Source organism: Passer domesticus, chromosome Z, assembly GCF_036417665.1.
Source record: "Passer domesticus isolate bPasDom1 chromosome Z, bPasDom1.hap1, whole genome shotgun sequence".
In the NCBI taxonomy this organism is placed as follows: Eukaryota; Metazoa; Chordata; class Aves; order Passeriformes; family Passeridae; genus Passer; species Passer domesticus.
The window spans coordinates 76812321-76837067 of record NC_087512.1 but is presented as its reverse complement, the minus strand read 5'-3'; the positions used below and the strand labels follow the sequence as shown (position 1 = coordinate 76837067).

Here is a 24747-nt window from a genome sequence, read left to right as displayed (position 1 = left end):
GTAGTACAAAGTGGGTAATCATGTGTCTTCACTAGTGTGATTGAATGTAAAATCCATGCCCTAGACATGTGGGGAGGAAAAACAGAGATGTTAGGCAGAGGGTTATAAATAAAACATGTAGAACTAGAGATAGCCACGTATTTATCCCACCCCCTTAGAGCTGTAGGAAAGGGGAGTATTTTCCTCCAACCTCCATGGTTGGCAGCCTGCCGCAGCCCACTGCCATATCCAGCCCTTTTCTGCTCTTCGCGGTTTGGAAGAATTTGCTTAGGCCAATAGATTTTTGGGGTGGATGCTGCAAATTCCAGCCTTCTGAGAGGAAGGAAGCACTGATAAGGATTCTTTGATTTCCAGACTGCGGGCAAACGGAAGAGGAGGAAAAGCCCTCCCAGGAAGGAGACTGGGGAGACAGGGAAGAGAAGCCGCAAGCGGGCTGGCAGCGCGGAGTGTCCCTGCTGCCAACCGCGCCAGCCGCCCCAGCCGGCGGGAGGCCCCTTTCCGTGCGGGCAGTGCCAACGGTGCGCAAGCTCCTCCTCCTTCTGCTCCCAGCTGCCCCTTTGGCCTAAAGCACGCTGACCCTTTCCAAAGGCACCACAGGGCAAGCTGAGGCCACTTGCAGGATCGCCCCTGGCAGCCCTGCTCAAGCTTACAGCCCACTTGACACCCAAACAGCTTCGTTCAAACCCAGCATTCCCAGTGAAACCTTGCCATGCCCCAACAAGACACAGTTCATACAAGCAGGAACACATGCATCAAAGCTTGCTTTGATGCTGCTGATCCAGTTAAACCTAGGATCAAGCAAAAAGAGGAAGACATTTCAAAGAATTGAAACCAGAAAGATCAGGCTCATGGTGCTGATCACTTTACAAATGTGTCACAGCCTGAAAAGGTGGAAATTCATCCAAAAAGGGAGATCTCGGCGCTTGGCTTAATGGTGTGTATGAAGTTAACAATGCATGGTTTGTTTCCTGTCTTCCAGGGAGTTGGAAACCATCAAGGAAAGGAACAAGCACAGGAGAAGACATCGCCCACGCAAGGATGCACAGCCTCTCCCCAAGAAGAAAAGGCCAAATTAGCCCTGCATTTGCCCCAGGCTAGCAAGAGTTAGGCGTCAAGAGGACTAGATAGAAATAAGATTGTTTTTCAAGTTTTTAGGATTCTTTATTCTTCTTTTAGTTTACCTGTTAGGAATCTCTCTGTTTATTAGTTAAGATACATTAGTATTTTAAAGATGTAGTAGTAGTGTTAGATTTAGCAATAAATGTAAAAGGTTTGGTGTTTGTTATGCTTCAACTTTCCCCTTTTTGTCTTTGTTGAGGCACGATCTGTCTATATCATTAAACCAAAGTTTGTTCCATTTTGCCTTCTTGTCTGTATTAAATTCCTGGAGGCAGTATTCCTTACATTTCCTTGGTGTTGGAAACACGGCATTTGCCCTGAGAGAGCAATGGGGGCACATGAGTCCCCCCCAGGCCCAGCCCCTGGCTCAGCTGGCAGCACTTCCAGAGGCGTGTCCCCATTACTGCCAATGAAATCATGGTGGAGCTTCCTGCTTTGAGTCCTGAACATCTCAGCTGGGAGTGGCTGGGGAGGCTTTGCCGGATTCAATGCATTGGATCTAAAGGAGTGCTCTTGTCTCACTGTACTTGCTGGGATAAAAGTAGTGGGTTGAGACCTGTGGTAATCGGCGGAAAAAATGTGGCACTCAGTATCAGTGATCAGCAAATCTCAAACCTTAATTATAGGCACATACATTTATATTGGTGCTAATGAGGCCAATACATATTGCAAAAGGCGAGCTCATTATTGGTTAGTTACTTATCAGCTAACTACGCCAACCTTAGCATTCTTGTGGCTACTATGTTGCAGCTGTCCACATCTTTTCTTCATATTTCTAACTAACGATCCTCTCCCCCATCCTGATGTTGCACCAAGGGCACAGTGCCCTTGCCAGGTTTGGACACTGACTGCTGACTCCTATCCTCATCTCCTTCTTGCTTAACTAACGGTATTATATCAGTGTGACTTTGTCAGCTAGCCAGCTGTTCACAAAATCCTCCACAAAAGTTCTGTGTTGTATTCCAGCTCTGGGCTTTTTTCCCATACTGCGTGCAACAAGACTGTAATTTTTATTATAATTATAGTCGCTGTTATCCATCTAATTTTTAAGAAGGCTCCTGTGATTGATAGGACATTCCTTCCCCTCTCATACAGCCCGGCTCCAGCTTTCCGCTCCTTGATGCTCCTCTCTTGAAGCTCTTCGGGGAGGGACTGCCACGACCTAAGTCACCACCTCGGGTCTCCTTGATGTGCTCACTGCTGGACAGCCATCCCTCGCAGAACATCTTTCCCTCTCTGCCCAGACCTTCCTGATTCAGGGCAGCATCCCAAATGAGCTCCCAGAGAAGTTTCTGCATGTCACTGCTAGCCAGCGTGTCCCCATGCTGGTGCAGGAAAGCTTTGTGAACGGCCACTGCTGGGAAAGCAGGCTGAGGTGGCACAAGCAGCTCCTGCACTGCAGTGCAAGCTTCTCAGAGCTCCTGTCACAGCCCCAGCCCTGCTCCCAGCTCTGTGCATTCTGCCCCAACAGAAACAGCCGCAGCAGGCAAGAATTTACTGCTTTTGGAAAAATATTTATTTATCAAGATCAAGAAAACAATCATTGTCTGCAAATACCAAGTATCACTATCACTAAATGTACCACTATCACAAAAACAATCACCATCCTCCAATATTAACTATCACTATCGCTAATACAATCACTGTCCTCTAATATCAAACAACGCTATCATTGAAACAATCACTATCCCCTAATATTAACTAACGCTATCATTAAAACCATCACTATCCTCTAATATTAACTATCACTATCATTAAAACAACCACCACCCTCTAATATCAACTGTCTCTATCACTATCACTAAAAGAATCACTACCACTATCACTATCTATGGCTATCACTATCACTATTTATGGCTATCACTATCACTAATCATCATCCTCTAACAGATAGTAGTCCTGCAGGTATTGGTAGGAGGGCCAAGAGGATGCTGTGGGCTGAGGTGACTCCAGGGAAATCCAGTGGTCCCGTGAAGAGGCGTTGTCAGCCAGAGCACAGAAGGAGCAGGTGGGCAGAGGTGACTGGTCTGCGCTCATGTTCTTGTACAGCCGGGCAAGCTCTGCTGCAAAGAGCTCAGGAAACAGGCGGCAGCTGTCCCTGAACCCGTTGCCTTGGGCTCTCTCGCCGCTTCCCGCTCCTTCTCCTGGCTCTGCTTCACCTCTAGGCTGACCACAGCTTTCCCAGGAAGAGTCCCAGTCCTGTCCTGTTGCCTCTTTGTCCTCCTGGCTCCTCCTGTAGAAACAGATTTCCAAGAAGACTCCTCACAGATAGGAATTTGGAGCACAGTTTCCTCAGAGCCCTGCTAGGAGCCATCTGGGCGCTTCTGCATGCTGCAAAGACTTCCTTGCCAATGGCAGCAATTAATAACTCACCTGTCTCTCTTCAGCAGCTGATGCATGACTAGATAGCCAGACACTGCCCCAAGCAGAAGCAAAGCTGAGGCTGCTACTGTCCCTACTAGGATGTAGTACTTGCTCGGGTCACAGTGTCCAGCAGTCTCGGCTTTTTGCCCACCGGATGACCCTGGCAGGAGCAGAGACAATGCAAGAGTCAGCGTTTGTGCTCTGCACTAGGCATAACCCCACAGTGTGCTTCAGATGCCCAAGGACTGGCACTGCTAGTGGATCAGAACTGACATCTGATGCTGTCTTCAGAGATGGCTTCCTCTGGCTCTGGTGTCTTAGCATCAGGGACCAAGAGGGATCCCATCAAGCTCTCATGCACAAGAGCCCAGTGTGTGCCAGGCAGCAGCACTGCCCCATCTACTCCTCCGGGCTGCAGGCCCGGGCTGCGTGCTGGGCACCTGCAATACACCCATGGAGAGCACTGCAGGGATGCAGCAGAAATGCTGCTCTTTCCCAAGACAGCACCTAGCAAGCACTCACCTGAATATTCCTCAGGCTCAGCAAGTGTCCTGGTGTCCTCTGTTGGTTCTATTTTTTCATGTGAGCCTGGCACAATGTCACTTTCTTCCACAGCTAAGGTCTCTGGCACAGTCTCAGAATCTGTCTCTTCAGAAAAAAAAACCATTGCACACATGAACCAGAAGCCACTGCCCCTCAGCACAAGCACGGTACCATGGCCTGGGCATTGCGGCAAGCGGCGCTGACGAGGCCGCTGTCCCCCCCAAGACAGGAGGAATCGACAGCTGGATTTTCTGCAGTGCAACAAGAAGTGCAGACCCAAACCAGCCAAGACTTAATCAACCAAATGACCCACAGAAGGAGTACCTTCAGGTTCCCCCTCACCCTTGGACTCCAGCTTCAAGCCGTCCCTGAGCCTGAGCTTTGCAAGGGGCAGCCAAGGCTTGCTCTGATGTCATTGCTGCCTCCATGCTGTGCTGAGCGTGTGGCCAACCCAAATTCAGCACTGGCCTTTGCCCAACATCTGGATGCCAATGTCTGCACAGAGCAGCCCTGGCCAGGAATGCTACAACTGCAGCAGCAGCAGCTGGAGAAGCCCCTGGCAGTCATCTGGAAGCACAGCTGCGAGCAGAGGCTGTGCTGGACCATCTCTAGGGCTCCCTGCAGGAGGTGTGAAATGCAGTGGGCCTGCAGCAAGACTCTGACTGAGTGCTTCTGGCTGTCCAGGATACAGCACATGCCTACAGGAAGCAAAAGCTCAGCTTCCCGGCTGCCAGGGTTAACAGAGTGGGATATGCTAACCAGACGGGGCTTCATGCAAGGCTGCCAGGAGCTCCTCTGGAACATCCGGCAATCCTTCAGGGAACTCTTCAGGAACCTTGTCATCGTTCATCCCTATTGTTAGATTTACAAAAGCACGTTAACCTATGACGGTATTTTTCTCGTGAATAAAACAGGGAAAAGGGGCGCTCCTTTTTGTGAAGGCAGGACAGACTGACTACTCACGCTTGAGGTACCAGCTCGGAGTCAGCACGGTATCTGCCCCTCGCTCAGGGGCTGAAAGAGCACTCTCTGTGTCCACAACTACAAGCAAACACCCACAAGAAGTTACCATCACGTGCACTGCCCTCATGGGCACACCTCAAGGCCTGGATGTGGGAGGCACTGCTAGGGCACGCTCAGGCAGGTCTGCATCCTCACAGCTGCAGGGGGGTCTGGCTGCCCTTGGGACACTGAGCTGGCAGCTCCCACATGAAGGGAAAAGCCGTGGCATGCCCACATGATCTGTGTGCGGGTCAGCCCTGGAGCCGGGCCAGAAGGCTGGACACCCAGAGCGGAGGGACGGACAGCCACTGCTGAGTGATGGAGAAGTGGTGCTGAGCTTCCGGGCCTGACCCGACCCTCCCCACATCCTTGCTCCTTAGGAAGCTCTCTCCATGCTGCACCCGAAAGCAGCTGCAGCCCCTCACACCTCCCCTGGAGGCTCTGCCCCTCTGCCTGCCCCGTGCTGCCTTCCTGGCTCAGCCATCCCTGCTCCCGGCCCCGCTGCTGCCAGCCAGGGCTGTGTGCTGGCCCCTGCCTGCCTACCTGCTCCCTGCCCAGCTGCTGGAGCACTCTGGGCATTCTGGGCTGGCAGGGCCACGAGAAAGAGCAGCAGGAGGTAGCGGCTCAGGACCATGATCCCCCCTGCTAGAAACACTCTTCTGCTGCTGCTGCTGCTGCTGCTGCTGCTGCTGCTGCTGCTGCTGCTGCAGTGTTGCACAGAGCGAGCACTGAAGAGCACAGTGGGGCTCTGGAACGTGACATCAAACAGAGCTCTGTGACCTCATAACAAAGTGATGGCTGTGAAGGCCCCAATGTACATCCACGTTGCCTGTGAATTCCTGCACCTCCCCTCTACTGAATTTCCTTCTTCTGCACAGGAATGGAAGGAGCCAAATGGAGAAGGGCTGGAGTATTTTGGAGGCAGCATTGTGCATGGGCATGGAGAGGCACTCATGTCTTATTCCTCAGAAATTCCCTAGAAGAAGGCCTGGATGAAGGCTGCTGTAAAAAGCCCAAATTCAAGAGTGTTTCTTTGCTAGTATTTTTGTCTGAAAGAATTGTGGCAAAAACCTGCTTTTCCCATGACTTCTGCTACAGTTTCATGACCTTTGATGGCAGCACTGCTTCCATCCTCCACTGTCACGCAAACATGGCTGTGCAGTGCTGACGCATCTCCCCCGTCAGCCTGGTTTACTCCCTTTTCCACTTCCAATGCTACTTAAAGCTCTCTCAAGGAGCCCTGCTAACTCTGGAGCCAAGAGCCTTTTTCCCTTTCAGGCAGATGTAGCCCATGTGCCACCATCAGGCCTGCTGTCCTGTAGAGTAACCCACGCTCAAACTCCCACACTGTTGCTGGGAACACCAGGCTGCCGCCTATTCACCTCTAGAGCCTTCCTGGGTCTGGCTCACTGCACGTGGCAGAAGAAAATACCACATGTGCCCCAGATCCCTCAAGCAGTCATCCAGAGCCCCTGAGCTCCCTCTGCCTTGTCCTCGGACACCATCAGGCACCGCCACGGGACACACACAAATGTCTTGGTTGCTGCAGATATCAGGTAACACTGCTGGCCTTTTAGCCGAGCAGCTCTTCTGGCAAATAAATATGCATGACTTATGTGTGCCAGGCAACCTCCGCTCAGAAGCTCTTGGACAGCCTTCTAGAGCACCTTTGGTACAGTTGTCCCTGAAGCACCACTTAAGCCCCAGGTGTTTCCAGCTGAAAGCAAAGAGGCACTGACAGATTTCCACCCCTCGGGTCTCTCTCCAAGGCTCGTAAGAGTCCTATGCAGCTGACAAGCTGCAGAAACTCGGCCCATGGCATCCTCTGGAATCAAGCACACATCACTGCCCACCGTGAAGGCCGCAGCCCGTGATGAGCAGAGGGCCAGAGCAGGCTGGAGGGTGTCTTGGTGACATCTCCTTCCTACGTAGGACCCAGGCAGGCTGCCCAGCTGCCTCGGCCTTGGCTCTGAGCGCCATCTCGGGCCCTCCATTCCTGCCCGAGGGGAGGCACCGATGAACACGGCCCTCCTTTGTTCCTTGAGGGGCCACACGCCCAGGCTCTCCCTTACCGCGCTCTGCGCCATTGTGCTGCTCGGCGGCCCGTCACCAGCTGTGGCACCAGTGTCCCCAGAGCTCCTGTGCTGCTGCTGAAGCCGCCTGCGGCGTGTGGCCCGGCGGGGCGGCAGCGCTGCCCGCAGCCCGCGGCCTCCTCGTCCCCTGCTGCCGCCATTGCGCACGGGGCCCTGAGGGGCGGGCACGGGGCTGCGGGGCTGTGCCGGCCCCGCTTGCCGGGCCTCAGCCCCAGCTGCTGCCGCTGGCTGGCAGCGACCACTGCAGCAGGAAAACACCTCGGGCTTTACTGGAGTGCATACAAAAACTGCCCCTGGGCTTCTCCTTGTGTGTTGCTCTAGCCACTTGCCCGTCCCTTGCTTGCCCGCTATAGCCCTGTTCTTCGCCACTCGCTCTCTATTTTGTTGTCCCTCCAAAGCTTCTTCAACAGTCTCCATCCCGCCCCAGCCCAGCGTTCGCTCTCTCCTGCTCCCTCCTGCTCATTCTGCGTCTCTTCCTCTGTCCCTGCTGCCCCTTCCCGCAGCTCCGGCCCCGTTCCCTGGCCCTCTTTTGCTCCCCTTGTCTCTCCGTTCTGCTTCCTGCCCCTGTCTCTTGGGTCTCTATTTCTCGGCTCCGCTCCCTGGGCCATGCTCGCTTCAGACTCCCAGGCGAACTGCCCCGGCAGCCGCTCTCTGCAGCCGGGACACGGCGGGGAGCTCTCCTGCGGCGGCACGACAGCGGCCAATGGGGCCCGGCACCGGCGCCTCGGCCCTGGCGCCGGAGCGGGGCCGCTCCCAGGCAGCGGCGGCAGCTGGAGCTGCGGCCCGGGAAGCGGGGCCCGCACAGCCCCACAGCCCCGGGCCCGCCCCTCCCGGCCCCAGTGGCAGAGAGCAGGGATGAGGTGGCAAACCAAGGCACTGGCGACTTGACAGAGCAACACGCAAGGCAAATGCCAGGCACGCTTTTTGCCGGACCCCATTGAATCCAGAGGTCTTTTGCTGCTGCAGTGGCACGTCAGCTCCCTCAGAAGCAGCCGAGGCCTTTCAGAAAGGGCACTGCAGGGCATGAGCATGCATATGTCCCACAGCTCTCAGTTGTGCATCTGGAAGGCTGCAAGTGTGGGTGTCTATATGAGAAGAGTTTGTGAGGCTTGCTTCAAGGCTTGAGGCACAGCTCTCTTCTGAACAGAGCCTTGGGCTGCCCTCTCAGGAGGTGGCTATCTCAGAGCTGCTGCTATCTCAGACAGGCCCATGAGAGACAGCGCAGAGGCGCAGCTGGAGCTGCTGTGGAGAGCAGAGGAGAGGAACAAGGCTGAGGAGCTCAGTGGTTCCTCTTCATCACTTCAAAGGGAAGAGCATTGTCTTGGGACAGTCTTTACCGCCCGAGCAAGAAGTAGAAGGACCCCCCCAAAAGCCCACTGTCCAGAGATGCCTTCAAGCATCTCTCCGGCAATTGCTGCCGGCAATATCCTCCCCACACACTGCAGGCAACAGTCAGCCTCAACAGCAGCTGTGCTGCGTTCCTTGGACAGCAGCTTTGCTGCACTCACACCTCCAGCTTTGGCTGCAGATGGCCCAGCTGGAGCAGGCATGGGCAAAGGCCTGCAGGACCACCGTCAGTCGGACTCGTGAGCCCAGGACAGCAGTTCCCTGGCATGCTGGTTTCTTGCAGTGCCTCGCTTTCTTCATCTGAGACAGGCACTCCGTCACTTCTTTCCACCTGGAAGGCCTTCCTACATTCCATCACTTGAGAAATCCAGCAGGATATACCCCCATCTATATTGCCTGAGTCTTCATCTCCCTGAACTAAAAGTTAAGTCAAGTCCAAAAACAGGGATAAAGGAGCCTGAAACTGCCACACTCGCTCAAGCAAAAGATCACATCAAAGTTTGTGGTAATCGGCGGAAGAAATGCGGCACTCAGTATGAGTGATCAGCAAATCTCAAAACTTTATTGATAGGCACATACATTTATATTAGTGTTAATGAGGCCAATACATATTGCAAAAGGCGAGCTCATTACTGGTTAGTTACTTATCAGCTAACTACGCCTACCTTAGAATTCTTGTGGCTACTATGTTGCAGCTGTCCACATCTTTTCTTCATATTTCTAACTAACGATCCTCTCCCCCATCCTGATGTTGCACCAAGGGCACAGTGCCCTTGCCTGATTTAGACACTGACTGCTGGCTCCTATACCCATCTCCTTCTTGCTTAACTAACGGTATTATATCAGTGTGACCTTTGTCAGCTAGCCAGCTGTTCACAAAATCCTCCACAGTGGAGAGCTGAAGGGGGAAGCTTTGCCCCTCAGCCTTGAAGTCTTGTTGAGGAGCTGCTTCTTCTCTGAGGGACGCACACCAATGATGTTTATCCAAGCCCTGCAGATTCATTCCTGATCTTCCTGACTCGCCACAGAGACTTTGAGGCTGTCATGTTGGGGCACAAATTTAAGTCTGGGAACTTCTTGAAATGCTTCAAGTACTCTGTTTTTGTTTGGGGTTTTTTTTTTTAGGGTTTTTTTTTGTTGTTGTTGTTTGTTTGGTGGTCTTGTTTAGACTGGGTTCCCTTGGACGAGGACACGAGGCTTGACTCCATTTTCATCAGAGGGCTGATTTATTATGACATATATTATACTAAAATACTACATTACAACTATACTAAAAGAACAGAGAGAGGAAGATCATAAGGCTACAAAGACAAGAATAGAATAGGAATGAAATAACAAAAACATGTGACTGCTCACAGCCTTGACACAGGTGGCTGTGATTGGTCACTGATTGAAAACAATCCACATGAACTAATGGAAGATGCACCCGTGGCACTCCACAGCAGCAGATAGTTATTGTTTACATTTCTTTCCTGAGGCTCTCAGCTCCTCAGGACAGGAAAAATCCTAGCAGAGGCTTTTTCTCTAAAATATCATGGCAACATCTCACCCTTTTAAATTTATTAAATTAAATAGAAAAAGAAATGTTTGCAATCTCTTCTACTGGGGCTTTGCAGAAGAGAGAACAACACCTCTTGAGGTTCATCTGTTGCCAATCAAAATCTCAATCATCTGCTGATGTGGAATGGTCAGGGAAATTCTTCACCTGTAAAACATTCAGGGAAATTCTTCACTTAACAAACATCAAATTCTATCATATCACTAAAACAATCTTAAAATATAAGAAAATGCAAAAACTCATGCAAGGAAAGTTCATTGTTTCAAGTCCAAGCAGCTGAATTTCAGGACAGAGTCCATGGACTGAAGATGTTCTTTTTTGACATCTCTGGAAGTCCCCTTTGGTCCTGAAACAGGCTTGCAGAATTCTGAAACAAAGAACTGCTAAAGAAAACAAGAGTCATCAAACAATTCATTGACAGTCATGAAACAATTGAGAGAGAAAATTCTGGAATGCCCTGGCCACAGCCCTTCACTGAACCACTTGGGCTGAGGCTAATTTTTGACTTTTCAATGCTTTTGAACTGCTAGCTCTTTCCACTTTTCTTTTCTTTTTTTTTTTTTTTTTTTTTTTCAAAAGAAGAGCAACAGCAGCAGCAGAGGGTCTCTAGGACCCTTGGGTGGCCCTGGTCCTGGTGGGCGGAGCAGAGAACCCAGACCTGGCTCACAGAATGGTGGCCCAGGTCCCTGTGGGGAAAGCAAAACCAGCACTGGACGGGGCAGTGGCCCCGGCCCAGGGAAATGAGCCAAACGGCCCAGAACCAGCCTGTGAGGCGTGCTCTGCATGCTCAGAACCTGGCAGGACCATGCTGCCAGTGTCTTCAGAGCAGAAATGACCCAATGCTTCCTCCCCCCAGCAGCACCGCTGCACACCGGCAGCTCGGGAAGAGAAGTTTTCTCAGGAATTGTCATCCCAGATCTGAGGGTTTCTTGTCTCCAGAGCAAGCGAGCAATGCTTGCTTTGCTCTGTTTCCCTTGCTCCTGCAATGCAAATGCCACTTCTCCTGCATTCTGCCCCTCGGCACCACCCCCATCCCCACTGGGCTAGGAACCAGAGGCAGATGCCACAGGAGCCAACTCCCCCACGCTGCTGGGGCGCTCGGGGGAAGGCAGGCACCCCAACTCCCAGGGAGAAGCCCCCGACCACACGCGAAGTGACCCAGAAACCATACTGATTTTAAACACAGCCAGCCAAACTGCTCCTGCAGTCAGCTGGAGGGCCACGCTTCCTCCACGGAAGGACAGGCTCTTCGCAGGGTCTGATGCGACTGATGGAGCTTCGGAAACCAGCGGGACAACTGGGGTGGGAGGGGCGGGCAGCACGGGCGCTGGTGTCGACTCTTGAGGCGGTCTCGTGGGCTCAGCACTATTCTCAGCAAGCTCATGCACTGCAATTGGATCGGCAGGGAGCGGCGGGACAGGCGGGGGCGGCGGGCTCGGAGCGGGGTCGGCCCGCACAGGCGCCGCCTGCACCGTTGTGAATTCAGTTGCCGGCTGGGATGCAGAGGGAGAAGACACGGAGGCAGCTCCTGCAGCTCCCGGGAACAGCAGCACAGCCGGGGAATCACTGTTGTTGATCGCGTTGCCTGGCAACACGGGCGGATCGGCGGGAGGCGGTTCCGGGTGCCGCGGCGCAGGCGCAGTTATCAGAGCCGGCGGAGCTGGCTCGGGCGGCTGCGGGGCCGCGGGCGGAGCCGGCTGAGGCGGAGCCGGCTGAGGCGGAGCCGCCGGCTGAGGCGGAGCCGGCTGAGGCGGAGCCTCCGGCTGAGGCGGAGCCGGCTGAGGCGGAGCCTCCGGCTGAGGCGCCTCCTGCGGGGCTGGCTGAGGCGGAGCCGGATCTGCTCCCTCCCGGGGTGGGGGAAGTGGAGAATTTCGCGGCGAAGCGGGCGGGGCCGGCCCGGAAAGCGGCGGGTTTGGTTTTTCATCCCCCCCAGGAGAAGGAGCAGGGGGGGAAGGTAGATCTGTTTGCTCCAAGGGAGCGGAGAAAAACTTTTGTTCAGCTGTGGGCAATGCGGGGGGGCTGCAAACCTGTGGTTTGTCTTCTTTGAGAGGCTTTTTTCGTGTTGAAGCTGGCGGGGACAGAAAGCGACTGCGCGCCCGAGCCAGGATGTCTCTCGCATTGTGCTATCTTTTCAAAATAAAGAAATAAATCTGTACGTATATTTCATACATCATTGGGGATGAAACACACTGGACTATTGTCCACGAAAAGGCAGCGTCTATGAATTTTCATAGATGTAAATTAAGGGAGTATATGACATTTGTAAAAAATCTATGAAATTTTGCCCATCTGAAAAACTCATAACACTCTCTTTCTCACATATGATGAGTATTTCTGTCTTTGCGTCTCCATCTGCACTAAAATTTAATAACTTTCTTCTCTGATGCAGTAAACAGAACCTGAGCTTTCGAAGGTACATTTTTCTATCTTTCTTCCCACCTTTTGTGAATGGTAGGATTTTCAGGAAGGGAAAAAATAACAGTACCTTTAGACAGTGTTTTTGTGGATCTAGCTGTGCAGCTCTGCTGCTCTGCGGTCTCTGGACACAATGTCCAGGAAAGTCTAACAGGTTCTCCTGTTTGCCTTGGCTGTGAACTCTGCTTATCTTCAGGGTTTCATTTTTTCAGCTCTAGGCTAGATTCTATGGTCACTCTTGGGGTGATTATCAGTTTTACACGTTTAGGGGTCACCAATTCTTGTTTAAACTTGGGTCCCTCGGATGAGGACACGAGGCTTTTTCCCTAAATTATCATGGCAACAAGGCTCCAAGTCAGAAATACAATTTATTAGGAAAAGGGAAAAAAACCCAAAATACATGCAATAATACAAAAGAAAAACCACTGACAGGGTCAGAATACAGCCTGACACCCTGCTAGTTAGGGTGGTGGTAGCAGTCCAGATGAAATGGACTTGTGGAAGTGGTGATCCTGTCGAAACAATCTGGTAGCTCTCATCCTCTGGAAAAGCAGTGGGTAAGGGCGGCAGTACCTCTGGGAATCCAGTGGAAAGACTGCTTGTTGTGTCCCAAAACCCAGATTATATCCAGCTGGGGATGCTTAGCTCCTCCCCCATGGGCAGAGCATCTCACAGTGGGCTGATATCATTCTGCCTCATGCTGTGGGTCCTTGATTAGCCATGAAACAGAAATGGCTCTGGGAGGGAGTTATCTCCGAGTCACGTGGCAAGACATTGATGGGCCCATTAACAGGAGATAAGGAAGAAACCATGCCCCTCCTGGTTTCAGCAGCTCTTCAGGATGGCATTAGAATACATCTTTACACTGCAACCCAGGACAAGCGGTCACCCCAGTGTCCAGGTGGCAGCAGCAGCAAAGCCCACCCAGCACCAGCACTGACTGAGCTCCATGCCCAGCAGGAGCCGTGGATGCCCACGGTGTGGGCAGGCAGAAGCCAGGCAGGGGCTGCTGTTGAAATGGAGGTTTTGGGGGGTTCAATTAAGTTAGCAATATGGACTAAGCATTTAAATTTTAAATTGTAGAATTATGTGTTGAATTTTAACCTTCTACTTAAGAAAACTCTGCCATGGTACAAAGGGCATAGGAAAATGCAAATTTCTGAAGCTTCTTGCTATGAAGGACAATACCAGCGTAATAAATAGGGCAGGAGATCTTTCTCCTTTTTAATGCCTTTATTAAAAACATTCAGCTCAGGTTGGGGAGAAACGACAGGTCACCCGCACCCCACTGCTCCCAGGAGTGGCACGGAGGAGGAGGATGATGCAGCTGTGCCCGCTGGTATGCAGGCAGAGCTGGGGCTTCTGTCTTCGAGGGAGTAGTGGGAATTCCACTTTTTTGGTCTAACATTCCAGGTCCTCTTCCTAGCTGACATCCTTTCAGGTTAGGGTGAGGAGTAAAAAGGATCTTAGCAGATACTGGATTAAGTTCCTCACCTTTAGACCTTACTTAGGTTACTTAATTTTATATCGGCTCATTGTTTTTAGGGTTTTTTTCCTGGAAAATTGCAAAATTTGGTGAAATGCATTCTCATCTGCATACTAGCTCTGATGTCACCTCCTCCTGCTACCTGCAGGCTCCTGGGAAGCAGCAGGGGGACAACTGCGCTTGATTTCTAACCATTAACAGGTAATTGAAGAAAAACTATTAACAAGAGGTGATTGCAACATGAAGCTATCAACAACAAATAGTCAACATTTCAACTCACAACAACTGGCCCAACCTGTTTAACTTTGCAGCCTTAAAAAAAATGGATAATTTGTTGGGGCAACCACCCCAGGTGTGGAGACACGAGACTTGACTCCATTTCAGAAGGCTGATTTATTATATATTCTATTAAAATACTACATTAAAACTATACTAAAAGAACAGAGAGGAAAAAATGACCAGAAGGCTACAAAGAAGAAGAATAGAATGGAATGCATAACAAAAATCTTGTGACTGCTCACAGGCTCAACACAGTTGGCTGTGATTGGTCATCAAGTGAAACCAATCCACATGGACCAATGGAAGATGCACCTGTTGCATTCCACAGCAGCAGATAGTTATTGTTTACATTTCTTTCCTGAGGCCCTCAGCTCCTCAGGAGGGGAAAAATCCTAGGAAAGGATTTTTAATAAAATATCATAGCTACAGATAACTTTTTTACTCATAACACCAGGAGAAGACCAGGGAATGCAGGAAGCCTAGACTAAGGAGCTCCTCTGTCTCCAAGCTGATCCAAACCAACAGACGTACTCAGATAAGCACCAGGGGACCACAGTGCACGCACAAAGGAGAAAAGTTCAAAAGTTCAGTCATGGCCAAGACCACAGCCTTCGGCCTCAGAGACCACCAAAGACCCCAGTGTGACCACCACAGGAAACAACGCGTGCCCAGAAGGGCGTGGATCTCATCGCCATGGGAGGGGAGGACAGGCGGGGCCAGGGGTTGAATGTGCATGAAGAGATTGTGTAATGCATTGCATATGGAACAGGTTTGTGAACAAAGATGTGGCTCGGACCAGGGCTCGGGGCACAAGTTTTCACGAGAGCCATCTCACTTGTGCCAGGCCCTGACACGCATCCCCACTTCATAACTACATCAGTTTGTGGAGTGGCGCTACAGGACATGAAATGTAACAACGCAGACACGCATCTCTCCAAGGTAAAAAAGGGGGCAGTTGAATTTCTGACTCCAACATTTACAGATTTCCAAAAGTGACAGTGGATTGGAGGGTGAAAGTGCCACCTCTCCAATGACACTGGACAAACCAACAGTCCATCAAATTTCTCCTCCTGCAGAAAAGAATGCATAACAATACGTTATTTGCATAACGTGTGTGAGAAAGTTTGTTACAAGAATGTAAACATCAGAAGGTTTAGAAAAACTTGTCCTAGGGTGAGGTTATGATGCTTGCATCCCCAATCGTGTGTTTTGTTAATGCTGGATATTACGTACTGTGCCTTCACGACTGGCCCTGAAGAGCAAGGTTTGTTTTGGTTTGTTATCAGCCTGCTCCCCCACGGCTGGCAGGACAGACAGACGGTGCAGTTCATAGTGCATCTTTTGCTTTTTGCTTTGCTTGCTGTTGCTTGCTTTGCTCTTGCTTCTGCTGTGCTCCTGCTTTGCTTTTGCTTTTTGGCTTCTGCTTGTTAGTTAGTTTAGCTAAGCAGTCCAAATTTTTCCCTGGACTGTTTTTCCTTTCCCTTTTTGGAACCACTCACACCTGCTCCAGACTGGGACCTGGGAAACACCGAGAGTTTGCATCCTGTGGCTGCAGCAGCTATCCCCAGCGCCGGAGGGAGCGACAGCAGAGCCACCACTGCCAGGAAAGACCTTCTGAATTTGTCATCCTTTTCAGATCGGTGGAAGCATTGTCATCTGGTATTGTTCATTTTGTGTGCTGGGGGTGTTTTGCCTGTCAAATAAACAGGTTCTTTCCACTTCTCTGCAAGGAATCCTACCCGAACTGCTGGGGGGAAGGGGCCATGTGGGGTTGCTTTCTGGGGGGCCCCTTTGGAGGTTTTCTCCCAGAGTGACCCTAATCCAGGACAGAATATTAAAAACCAGGGCGACAGTGGAGTCTATTTATTCTGCATATGGCTTCACTGTGACCAGCGGTGGGAAGGGAAGGGAAGGGAAGGGAAGGGAAGGGAAGGGAAGGGAAGGGAAGGGAAGGGAAGGGAAGGGAAGGGAAGGGAAGGGAAGGGAAGGGAAGGGAAGGGAAGGGAAGGGAAGGGAAGGGAAGGGAAGGGAAGGGAAGGGAAGGGAAGGGAAGGGAAGGGAAGGGAAGGGAAGGGAAGGGAAGGGAAGGGCTGCGTAGCCTCAGGGTCCGACAGGGCTGGTGAGCAGCCCCAGAGACACAACAACCCAGGTGCAACCAGACTTGATTTCCAGGTCGAAACACTCGGCATAGCTGGCCTGGACTTCCCTGTAGGGCACGTGGGGGCTTTGGAGTCCCCCGTAAGGTGCACGACGGGGTGGGGTCTCTTGTGACACACCCAGGGATATTTTAGGTTTCCTCTGAGGCATGGAGATCATCGGGGTCCACTTCAAGTCATGCAAGGGATTTGGAATCCTGTGTGAGGCATGCAGAGGGTTTGGGATCTCTCCCAAGGTGTGCAGGGTGCTGGGATCTCTCCTGAGGCACATGTCACGGTTCTGGGGTCTCATTTCACATGTAGAATGGGCTGTGGACTCTCGTAAGCGTGCAGGTGCTTTGTGTCCCTCCTGCTGTACACAGTGGGGCTGGAGTGTCTGCTGAGGCACGCAGGGGACGGGGACCTCCGGCAGTCCCTCCCGGGCCCGTGCGGCTCGGGGCTGCCGCGGCCCAGGGCCAGCCGCCGTGCCGGGATGGCGGTGGCGAGGCGCCGAGGCGGAGCTGCCCCGCCGGGTCACGCTGCACCGGCAGGGCATGGGCGGTGCTGAGCGCCGGGCAGTCGGCACCACCAGCCCAGGGGCCACAGCCCCGGCCCTGCCTCTTTTGGGGCCAGGCACAGACAGCCCCGTGGGACGGGCACCGCTCAGCGCCTGAGGGGACGGAACAGATGCCAGAGGAGCCCCAGGAGCCCTGTACAGGGCCCTGGCGTTGCCCGCCCGGCTCCCCCGGGCCTGTGGCCATCCCGGGCAGCAGGGGCTCGCTCTGGGCCGTGCTCTCCCCAGCCAGCGGGGCTCCGGGCCAGCACCCGGCTCCTGCCACTGCCCTGAGAATGCTGAGGGGCTTTCAGGGCAGAACTGAACTTGACAGGGACAGAATTCATAGGAGACTTGTTCTGGCCTTTTACAAGGTTAACTGAGAAACAACTTAAAATCCCAGGCTAAATCGTCTGCTTTAACGTGTGGGGATTCCTTCAAGACCCTTCCTAACTCCCGTGGTGCCGGGCCGGGCCGCGTCCCAGCGAGCACCAACACCAGCAGCTCGATGTATGCAGCATGGCTGGCACCAGGGAATTGAGTCTGTATCCCTATATCTGCCCGCTCTGCCTGCACGGCTGTCACACAACAGCAATGTTACAGAAGGAACAGGCATTTTTACATCCTCACGACCGTGTGATCTTTGGTCCTGGCGGTGGATCAGAGAGAAAAGCCAAATGTGACAGACTAAACTTGACTGTAGGAGAGGGATGCCTCAGCAGAGGGTCTGGGGACCTGTGGTGCCAGCCAGTGGCCCGGCACTCGGACACAGCAGCAAGACCCCAGACTATCACACTTCACCTGGGAGGGTAGAAAATCTCAGGGGTTCTTTGTTCAAGGTCCTCCAGAGGCACCAGCTGAAGCTGCCACAGTTCCACCTTGATAAAATTGTTTAAAAAGATCCAGAGGTCTGACACTCTGCTGTGGAGGACATTCCACATGTTATATTTGCCAAATTTTCCAATCAAAAAAACCAAAGAAACAAACCCAACAAAATTAAATAAAACAGCAATTTTAATTATGTAACTTAATATATATACAATTGAATAAACTCAAAACACTGACTATATAATTTGGTTTAAATTACGAATAATTTGGTCCTGATAATAGCGTATAAGCAAAACTAACCATGCGGGGTATGCGTGGGGTACGGAGTGCAGGGCTTTTGGACCCCCGTCACCTCACGGACTAGCTTGTCAAGACAAAATTCCCCTTTTTATGCTGTATGTCATTACCATCTCCTCCCATTTTCAATTCGTCACACTTGTATTACCGCACTCATCATCACCTTTACCACTCATGCTCCACACTTCTTTATGTAAGTTGTACCACTGTTTGGGGATATTCTTTGAGGAAGGCCTCTCCTCTTCCTCCATGTCCTGGAGTTCATCTTTTGGATTACACATGCGCACCAAGCTGGTACTGTATAAGCCAATATTGTGTTCTAACATTAAAGCAGTGGATCTCATATAATCAGCATTTTCCTGGTGTCCAACCAAATTCTCCTCTCTAAATTCAGTCATTGTTATCTCTTGCTTCTTCCTGTTCTGAACAGCTGCAGGAGAACGGTGGGGAGAGGGATAAACCCTCCTCTCCCTTTCTTGCTTGGCATTACACCTTTAACTGTTTTATTATTTCCAAATATTAATTACTTTATTAATATTACTCTTTCAAATTGTTATTATTACTCTTTCAAATTTGTCAGCATGAATCATATCTATTTACCACACACAGTTCTCATCTTTTGGGCATTTAGGAGCTTTTCATTTTGCTTCGCACCCAAGAAAAATATACCCCCAAATGTGCACAAATAACTCCTTTAGCATGTCCTCCTTTTCAGCTGGTTTTTCCATTGTTCTCTGCTATCTTGTCCTCATCTTTCCACAATTCCTGTGCCTATTCAAGTCCAGCCTGGGACCGTGCACACATTTGCTTTAGTTCTGTAGTGATTTATGCCCAGCCATCCTGCCAACCACACCCATTTCAATGTTGCAACAACCTAACTCTGGGCTGCAGTATGTGAATCACACTCTGCTGTGTGAGATGGCAGAGCACCAGAGCAGGCTCTGAAGAAGGGGCATTCGGTACATTAGTGAAGTGAGTGCTGGAACCTGGGCTAGCTCTTAGAACTCCGGCACTACGGCAGGAGTCGGGAACTGCCTCGCTATGGGGATTTACCAGAGGCAGAACCTGTAGTGCCACTTGCTCTCCAGTGCCAGACACAAGCCACGACAGGGACGAGGCACAGGAGAAAGGAGGAGGCGTCCCGTCTTCAGGTTCCGCAAGGAACACCTTAGTCCAGGCGAAGAGAACAGGATGAAAAGCCCCTAGCTGTACTGCCCAAGGGGTTTTGTACACATACAAGTCATGGGGTGGGTGCAAACAATGAACCAATAGGGAATGCTCAGGAGAGGAGTGAGGGGATTACATCAAGTGTCTGGGGCCAGTTGGGGTAGGAGGGTGGAGAGGATGGGTCACAAGGGCCAATGGGGCTCCCAGGAGTAGGGGAATTCCAAAGGGGAGTTGCAGTCAGGGATTGGCCCAAAGGTTTGGGAACCAAGGGGCTGGGTTGCCTTGACAGGCAGGGAAAGAGCTGGAACAAGGGGTGGTGAAGGGCACGAGGGACAGTTTGGAGGGAGGGTAAAACCCACAGGTGAACCAAGTCAGGAAAAAAATGGGGGATAACAGAGCCCTTAAACAACACTTAAAATGAAATCAATAAAATAAATTTGAACTGCAACAATAAGAGCATCTTGAGGGACGCAGCCTGACCAGCAATGTCAGCAGGCAAAAGAAAGGTTTTGCTTTGCAATGGCCCTTTGATGAAGCAAAACATTTACAATCAGGGCAGTCCATTCATGCGGACGGGCGCACACTCTGGGGGTAGAGCTGAGGCCATGAGGTCACAGCAGGGCTCTGGGGTCACAGCAGGCTGAGCTCTCAGCAGGCCCTGAGGTCACAGAGGTGCCAGAGGTGCCAGAGCCCCGTGGTTGCAGAGCAGCACAAGGAGCCAGCAGTCAGTCCCTGAGCACAACTGTTGCGGCAGCAGCGGCGGTGGCAGCAGCGGTGCTGACGTTGGGACAGCGGTGTCGGGACAGCGGTGGCAGCAAGAGCTGCGGGACTGGTGGAGGACAAGGCACCATGGCCCTTGCTCTGCGCCTCCTACTCCTGCTGCTCCTGGCCGTGGCCCTGCCTGCCAGGGCTGCCCAGGCTGCTCCGCTGCAAGCGCGGCGAGCAGGTGAGCCGGCAGCCTGGCTGCCCTTTCCCGGGACAGCGCTCCCGGCTCCCTGGGAAGCGCTGGGGATGGTTTTGCCCAGGGCTTTTGGGAGGGTTTCCTCTGTGGGAGGGAGAGAGACCCCACGGGCCCTGGGCTACTCCAGCCACCCCTCCAGAGATGTTGCAAAGGGCCTGCAAAGAAGTTGGAGAGTGAGCAGGAGCCAGCCCAGAGCTCCCCAGGCCCCTGTGCACCTTTGGCCATGTCCATTCACATCTGGCTCCCACGGCCTTACCCAACACCCCTGCATTGCCCCGTTCCCTGTGGCAGAAGGGAATCCCAGCACACCATGGAAATGGTTCTGATCTCTGCTCCCTTCTAGCCTGGAATCGTGACATGGGTTTTCAGGAAGTCCTGATGAATGATGGTTTGAAGTTCCTGGAGGATGCTGGAGGCAAGTTTTCATTCTGCCTTTCCTTAGTGAATAATAAGGGTCAGTGCAACAGAAGCTCACTTATAAACCATTTCCCTTAACAAAATCTTAAGATTAAAAGAATCTGGAAACCTTGCCCTGCTCCCTTCTGGAGGCCTGCGGGCTCCCACAGGATCACTGTCAGTGGGAGGAAGGAGCATTTAGCTTTCAATCTTCCTCCCGTGTGCTGTGCCAGTGTGTCCTTCCGTGTGCTCTGTGCAGTCACAGAGAAGAGCAGAGAGGGAAGGGGCCGGGCCCAGGGCTGTGCCCCGGGGCTGAGCCTTGTGGGCAGCCTGAGGATCTCCTGCAGTGCCACAGGAGCTCTTCTGTCCTGCCTTTCTTTGCAGCTTAACCTGCGGGTGAAGGTCCCACATCCAGGACAGAGGCTCTGGGAGATGCTGAGGGTAGGTCAAGGCCTTTCCCCTGGGAGAGCTGCCAGCTCAGAGCCCAAAGCTGGGCCAGGGAGGCAGCGCTGCAGGTGCCAGCACAGAACCATGCACGTGTGTGCCCGCGCCCTGCACGATCCCCTCATCGCTGCTGCGGCTCAGTGGTGCCCGTGCAGATCAGCAGAGATGGCAGAAGCTTCTGTGGCTGTTGAGTTACAGGTGTGTCTGCAGGGAGGACTTCTCCAGCTCCAGGGCTGGATGCTTGGCCCCAACCCAGCTCCCATGGCAGGGGTGAGTAGTGTGTCCCTGCTGACCCCACAGGCTGAGCCCTGCTTTTGTGGGATCCATTCCTGGGAAATGGAACTACTTTCTCTTAAGGTCCTCCGACAGGAGAAACCAAAGACATGGCAGGCAAGAAATTCCAGGACCCATTAGTAATCATGTGGCAAATGCTGAAGGAACGTCTGCAGAGAAGACAAGGTGGGTGCATTTCCCTCATTCTTCCCCTGGGTCTCAGCAGCCGGGGAAGACTTTGGCTGCACATCTAGACACGCCGTGCCTGGCACAGCTGGAAGGGATCCATGGCAGCCTCACTGCCCCGCTGCTGCTTTCACGCCCTGCAGGGCTGTTTCCCAGCCTGGCCTGGCTGCAGCTTCTGCCCAGCCTCTGCAGGAAGGCATTTGGCATCAGCTGACAGACAGCCCAAACTGGACCACCGGACATGCCCACCCTCAGATCCCCTGCACTTCCTGGTGTCCAGGCAGATCAGATGTTGGGGCTGTTTGGGGAAGGAAGCAGCCTTGGGTTGTCCCAAAATCCTGGGTGTTTTCTGATCCTTATCCATTCCTTTCACAAGTGATGCCTCCTGAAATTGTCCACTTCCCCATTCCCAGTGAGGAATGTTTCCATCTGATCCAGCTGTCTCTTTTCCATTTTCCAGAAATGAAAGGAGAGCCTGCGCAGAAGGAAACATTTCCCAGAGGAAGCAGTGGTTCTGTGCCAGCCTCTGCTGCAGGAAGGGAGGCCATGCCAGGCACAGACACAGGAGGTAATTGCTGTGCCTCTGGGCCTGAGCCCTGCTGAGGCTTGAGCTGCCCTCTCTGCTGCTTGGCAGTGCGGGCACAGCCTGGACTAGAGTGGCACAGCCCAGGGGAATTCTCCCGAGCAGGCTCAGGGCACTCGGGTCCTGAGCAGTCCTGCTGGGGTCCCTCCTTGGGAGACATGTCCTGAAACCTGGCAGCGACTGCACGGGGTGCCCACGGTGGGGAAAGGACAGAGGGGGAGAGCAAGGCTCCAGTGTGTCCTGAGAGGGCCTGGCTTGTTGCCCTTGGGATCTGGGGGGTGTCCCCACAGAAGGAGGGCAGGAGGGACAGAGGGAGGTAGGGAGGCATAGCTGTGGCACTGCCTGCTGCAGTTTGCCCCAGGGCTTTAGGGAGGATTTCCTCTGTGTCTGAGGGAGAGAGCCCCAGGGCCCTGTGCTGCTCCAGCCACTCCTCCCTGGGATGTTGCTGAGGGCAGGGAAAGGGTGTGGAGAGTGACCAGGAGCCAGCCCAGAGCTCCCCAGGCCCCTGTGCACCTTTGGCCATGTCTATTCACATCTGGCTCCCACGGCCTTACCCGACCCCCTTGCAGTGCCCAGTTTCCTGTGGCAAAACGGGATCCCAGCACACCCTGGAAAGTGTTCTCATCTGTGCTCCATTCTAGATGAAGTTGCTGGGAAGGCTTCTCCATCAGCTTGGATGAATAAAGTTTTGAAGCCCTTGGAGCCTCCTGCAGGTATGTTCTCAGTGTGCCACCAAGGAAGAATTGTAGACAAGCGGGCAGGAACCAGGTGACAGAAGCTTCTGTGGCTGTTGTGTTACAGATGTATCTACAGGGAGGACTTCTCCAGCTTCTCCAGCTCCTACCTTGGATGCTATACGCAAGCCCAGCTCCCATCACAGTGGTGAGTAGTGTGTCCCTGCTGACCTCAGAGGCTGAGCCTTGTTTTTGTAGGATCCATTCCTGGGAATTGGAAATATTTTTCTCAAAGGTACTCCAACAGGGAAAGTCCAAGATACAACAGATAAGATGTCCCTGCAACCTTCCAAACAGATGCGGCAAGAGCTGAAGGAACCCCTGCAGACAAGAGAAGGTGGGTGCATTTCTCTCATGCTTCCCCTGGGACTCAGCAGCCGGGGGCTTTGGCTGCACATCTGGACACGCCGTGCCCGGCACAGCGGGAAGGGATCCATGGCAGCCTCGCTGCCCCGCTGCTGCTTTCACATCCTGCAGGGCTGTTTCCCAGCCTGGCCTGGCTGCAGCTTCTGCCCAGCCTCTGCCGGAAGGCATTTGGCATCAGCTGACAGGCAGCCCAAACTGTAACACACCCTGAGATCCCCCACTATATCCAGCCCTGCAGATTAGGAAAAGGGTGTCTGTTTGGAGGTGGAAGTGCTCACATCATGCCACTGTAATCTGGCCATTTTCCTGCTCCATAAATTTCACAAATATTACCTCTGATGCCACCGCCCAAGTGGGGAACAGCCGCATCTGATGCAGCTGTCTCCCTTCCTTTGTCAAGAGATGGACATAATGCTTCAGTGGAAGTTGGCATTTCTTGAAGGAAGCACTCCATCTTCGGTGCGAGCCCCAGCTGCAGGAAGGAAGGCAATGCCAGACACGGGCACAGGCACAGCAGGTAATTGCTGTGCCGGGCTCAGCCCTGGCCGGGGCTGTGTGGCAGCAGCTCTTCCCCCAGGGCCTGCCCTTGCCCGGCCCGGCAGCAGCCAAAGCTGGAGGTGCCTCGGCTTCCAGGCCTCTGGAGCTGGTTCAGAGCCCCGGGGAAACGGGACTGGTGCAGCAACGTCCCTGGCGCTGCAGCTGCTGCGGAGCTGGCCCTGAGTGCCCAGAGGCCCAAGGCACAGGAGCAGCCCCGAGCGGGAGCCCTGCCGCCAGCCCAGGGCCAGAGCCAGCCCTAGCACACAATGGAAACAGTTCTCATCTTGGTTTGCTTCCAGACTGGGATGCTGGGAATGATTCTGCATTAGCCTGGCGCTCTGAAGTTGTGAAGCCCTCCGAGCATTCTGCAGGTATGTTCTCACTGTCCCACCAAGGCGTAATGTTTGACTGACTGGTCAGGACCAGGTGACAGAAGCTTCTGTGGCTGTTGTGTTACAGATGTGTCTGCAGGGACGACTTCACCAACTCCTACCCTGGATGCTGCACAAAAGCCCAGCTCCTATGGCAGGGGTGAGTAGTGTGTCCCTGCTGAACCCTCAGGCTGAGCCCTGCTTTTGTGGGGTCCATTCCTGGGAAATGGAACTACTTTCTCTTAAGGTCCTACGACAGGAGAGACCAAAGACATGGCCGGCAAGAAATTCCAGGACCCATTAGAAATCATGTGGCAAATGCTGAAGGAATGTCTGCAGAGAAGACAAGGTGGGTGCATTTCCCTCATGCTGCCCCTGGGACTCAGCAGCCGGGGGCTTTGGCTGCACATCTGGACACGCCGTGCCCGGCACAGCGGGAAGGGATCCATGGCAGCCTCGCTGCCCCGCTGCTGCTTTCACGCCCTGCAGGGCTGTTTCCCAGCCTGGCCTGGCTGCAGCTTCTGCCCAGCCTCTGCAGGAAGGCATTTGGCATCAGCTGACAGGCAGCCCCTATTGCACCACAGTCCATGCCCACCCTCAGATCCCCTGCAATTTCCTGATGTCCAGGCAGATCAGAAGCTGGGGCTGTTTGGGGAAGGAAGCAGCCTTGGGTTGTCCCAAAATCCTGGGTGTTTTCTGATCCTTATCCA

General features: G+C 53.0%; 2 protein-coding genes across 2 annotated transcripts in view; one reads left to right on the top strand and one right to left on the bottom strand.

The window, feature by feature from the left end:
• LOC135291266 (uncharacterized) overlaps positions 1-24747 on the top strand; it is a 425721-nt gene that overhangs the window by 50513 nt on the left and 350461 nt on the right. The gene's annotated exons all lie outside the window — the stretch shown is intronic.
• On the bottom strand, positions 2613-5174 carry LOC135290574 (uncharacterized). The gene is made up of 4 exons (XM_064404497.1): positions 4786-5174; positions 4006-4131; positions 3493-3643; positions 2613-3352 (listed from the first exon to the last, which is right to left on the bottom strand). Exons 1-4 carry the CDS (start codon positions 4874-4876, stop codon positions 2989-2991), a joined length of 732 nt encoding a protein of 243 aa, XP_064260567.1. The 5' UTR covers positions 4877-5174; the 3' UTR covers positions 2613-2988.

Excerpts from the sequence above, each read along its gene's own strand:
- LOC135290574 (XM_064404497.1), bottom strand. The coding sequence starts at position 4,876 with ATGAACGATGACAAGGTTCCTGAAGAGTTCCCTGAAGGATTGCCGGAT. Across the intron at positions 3,644-4,005 it reads TGAGCCTGAGGAATATTCAG|GGTCATCCGGTGGGCAAAAA; the intron begins GTGAGTGCTTGC and ends TGCTCCTGCCAG. Across the intron at positions 3,353-3,492 it reads CAGCTGCTGAAGAGAGACAG|GAGGAGCCAGGAGGACAAAG; the intron begins GTGAGTTATTAA and ends CTGTTTCTACAG.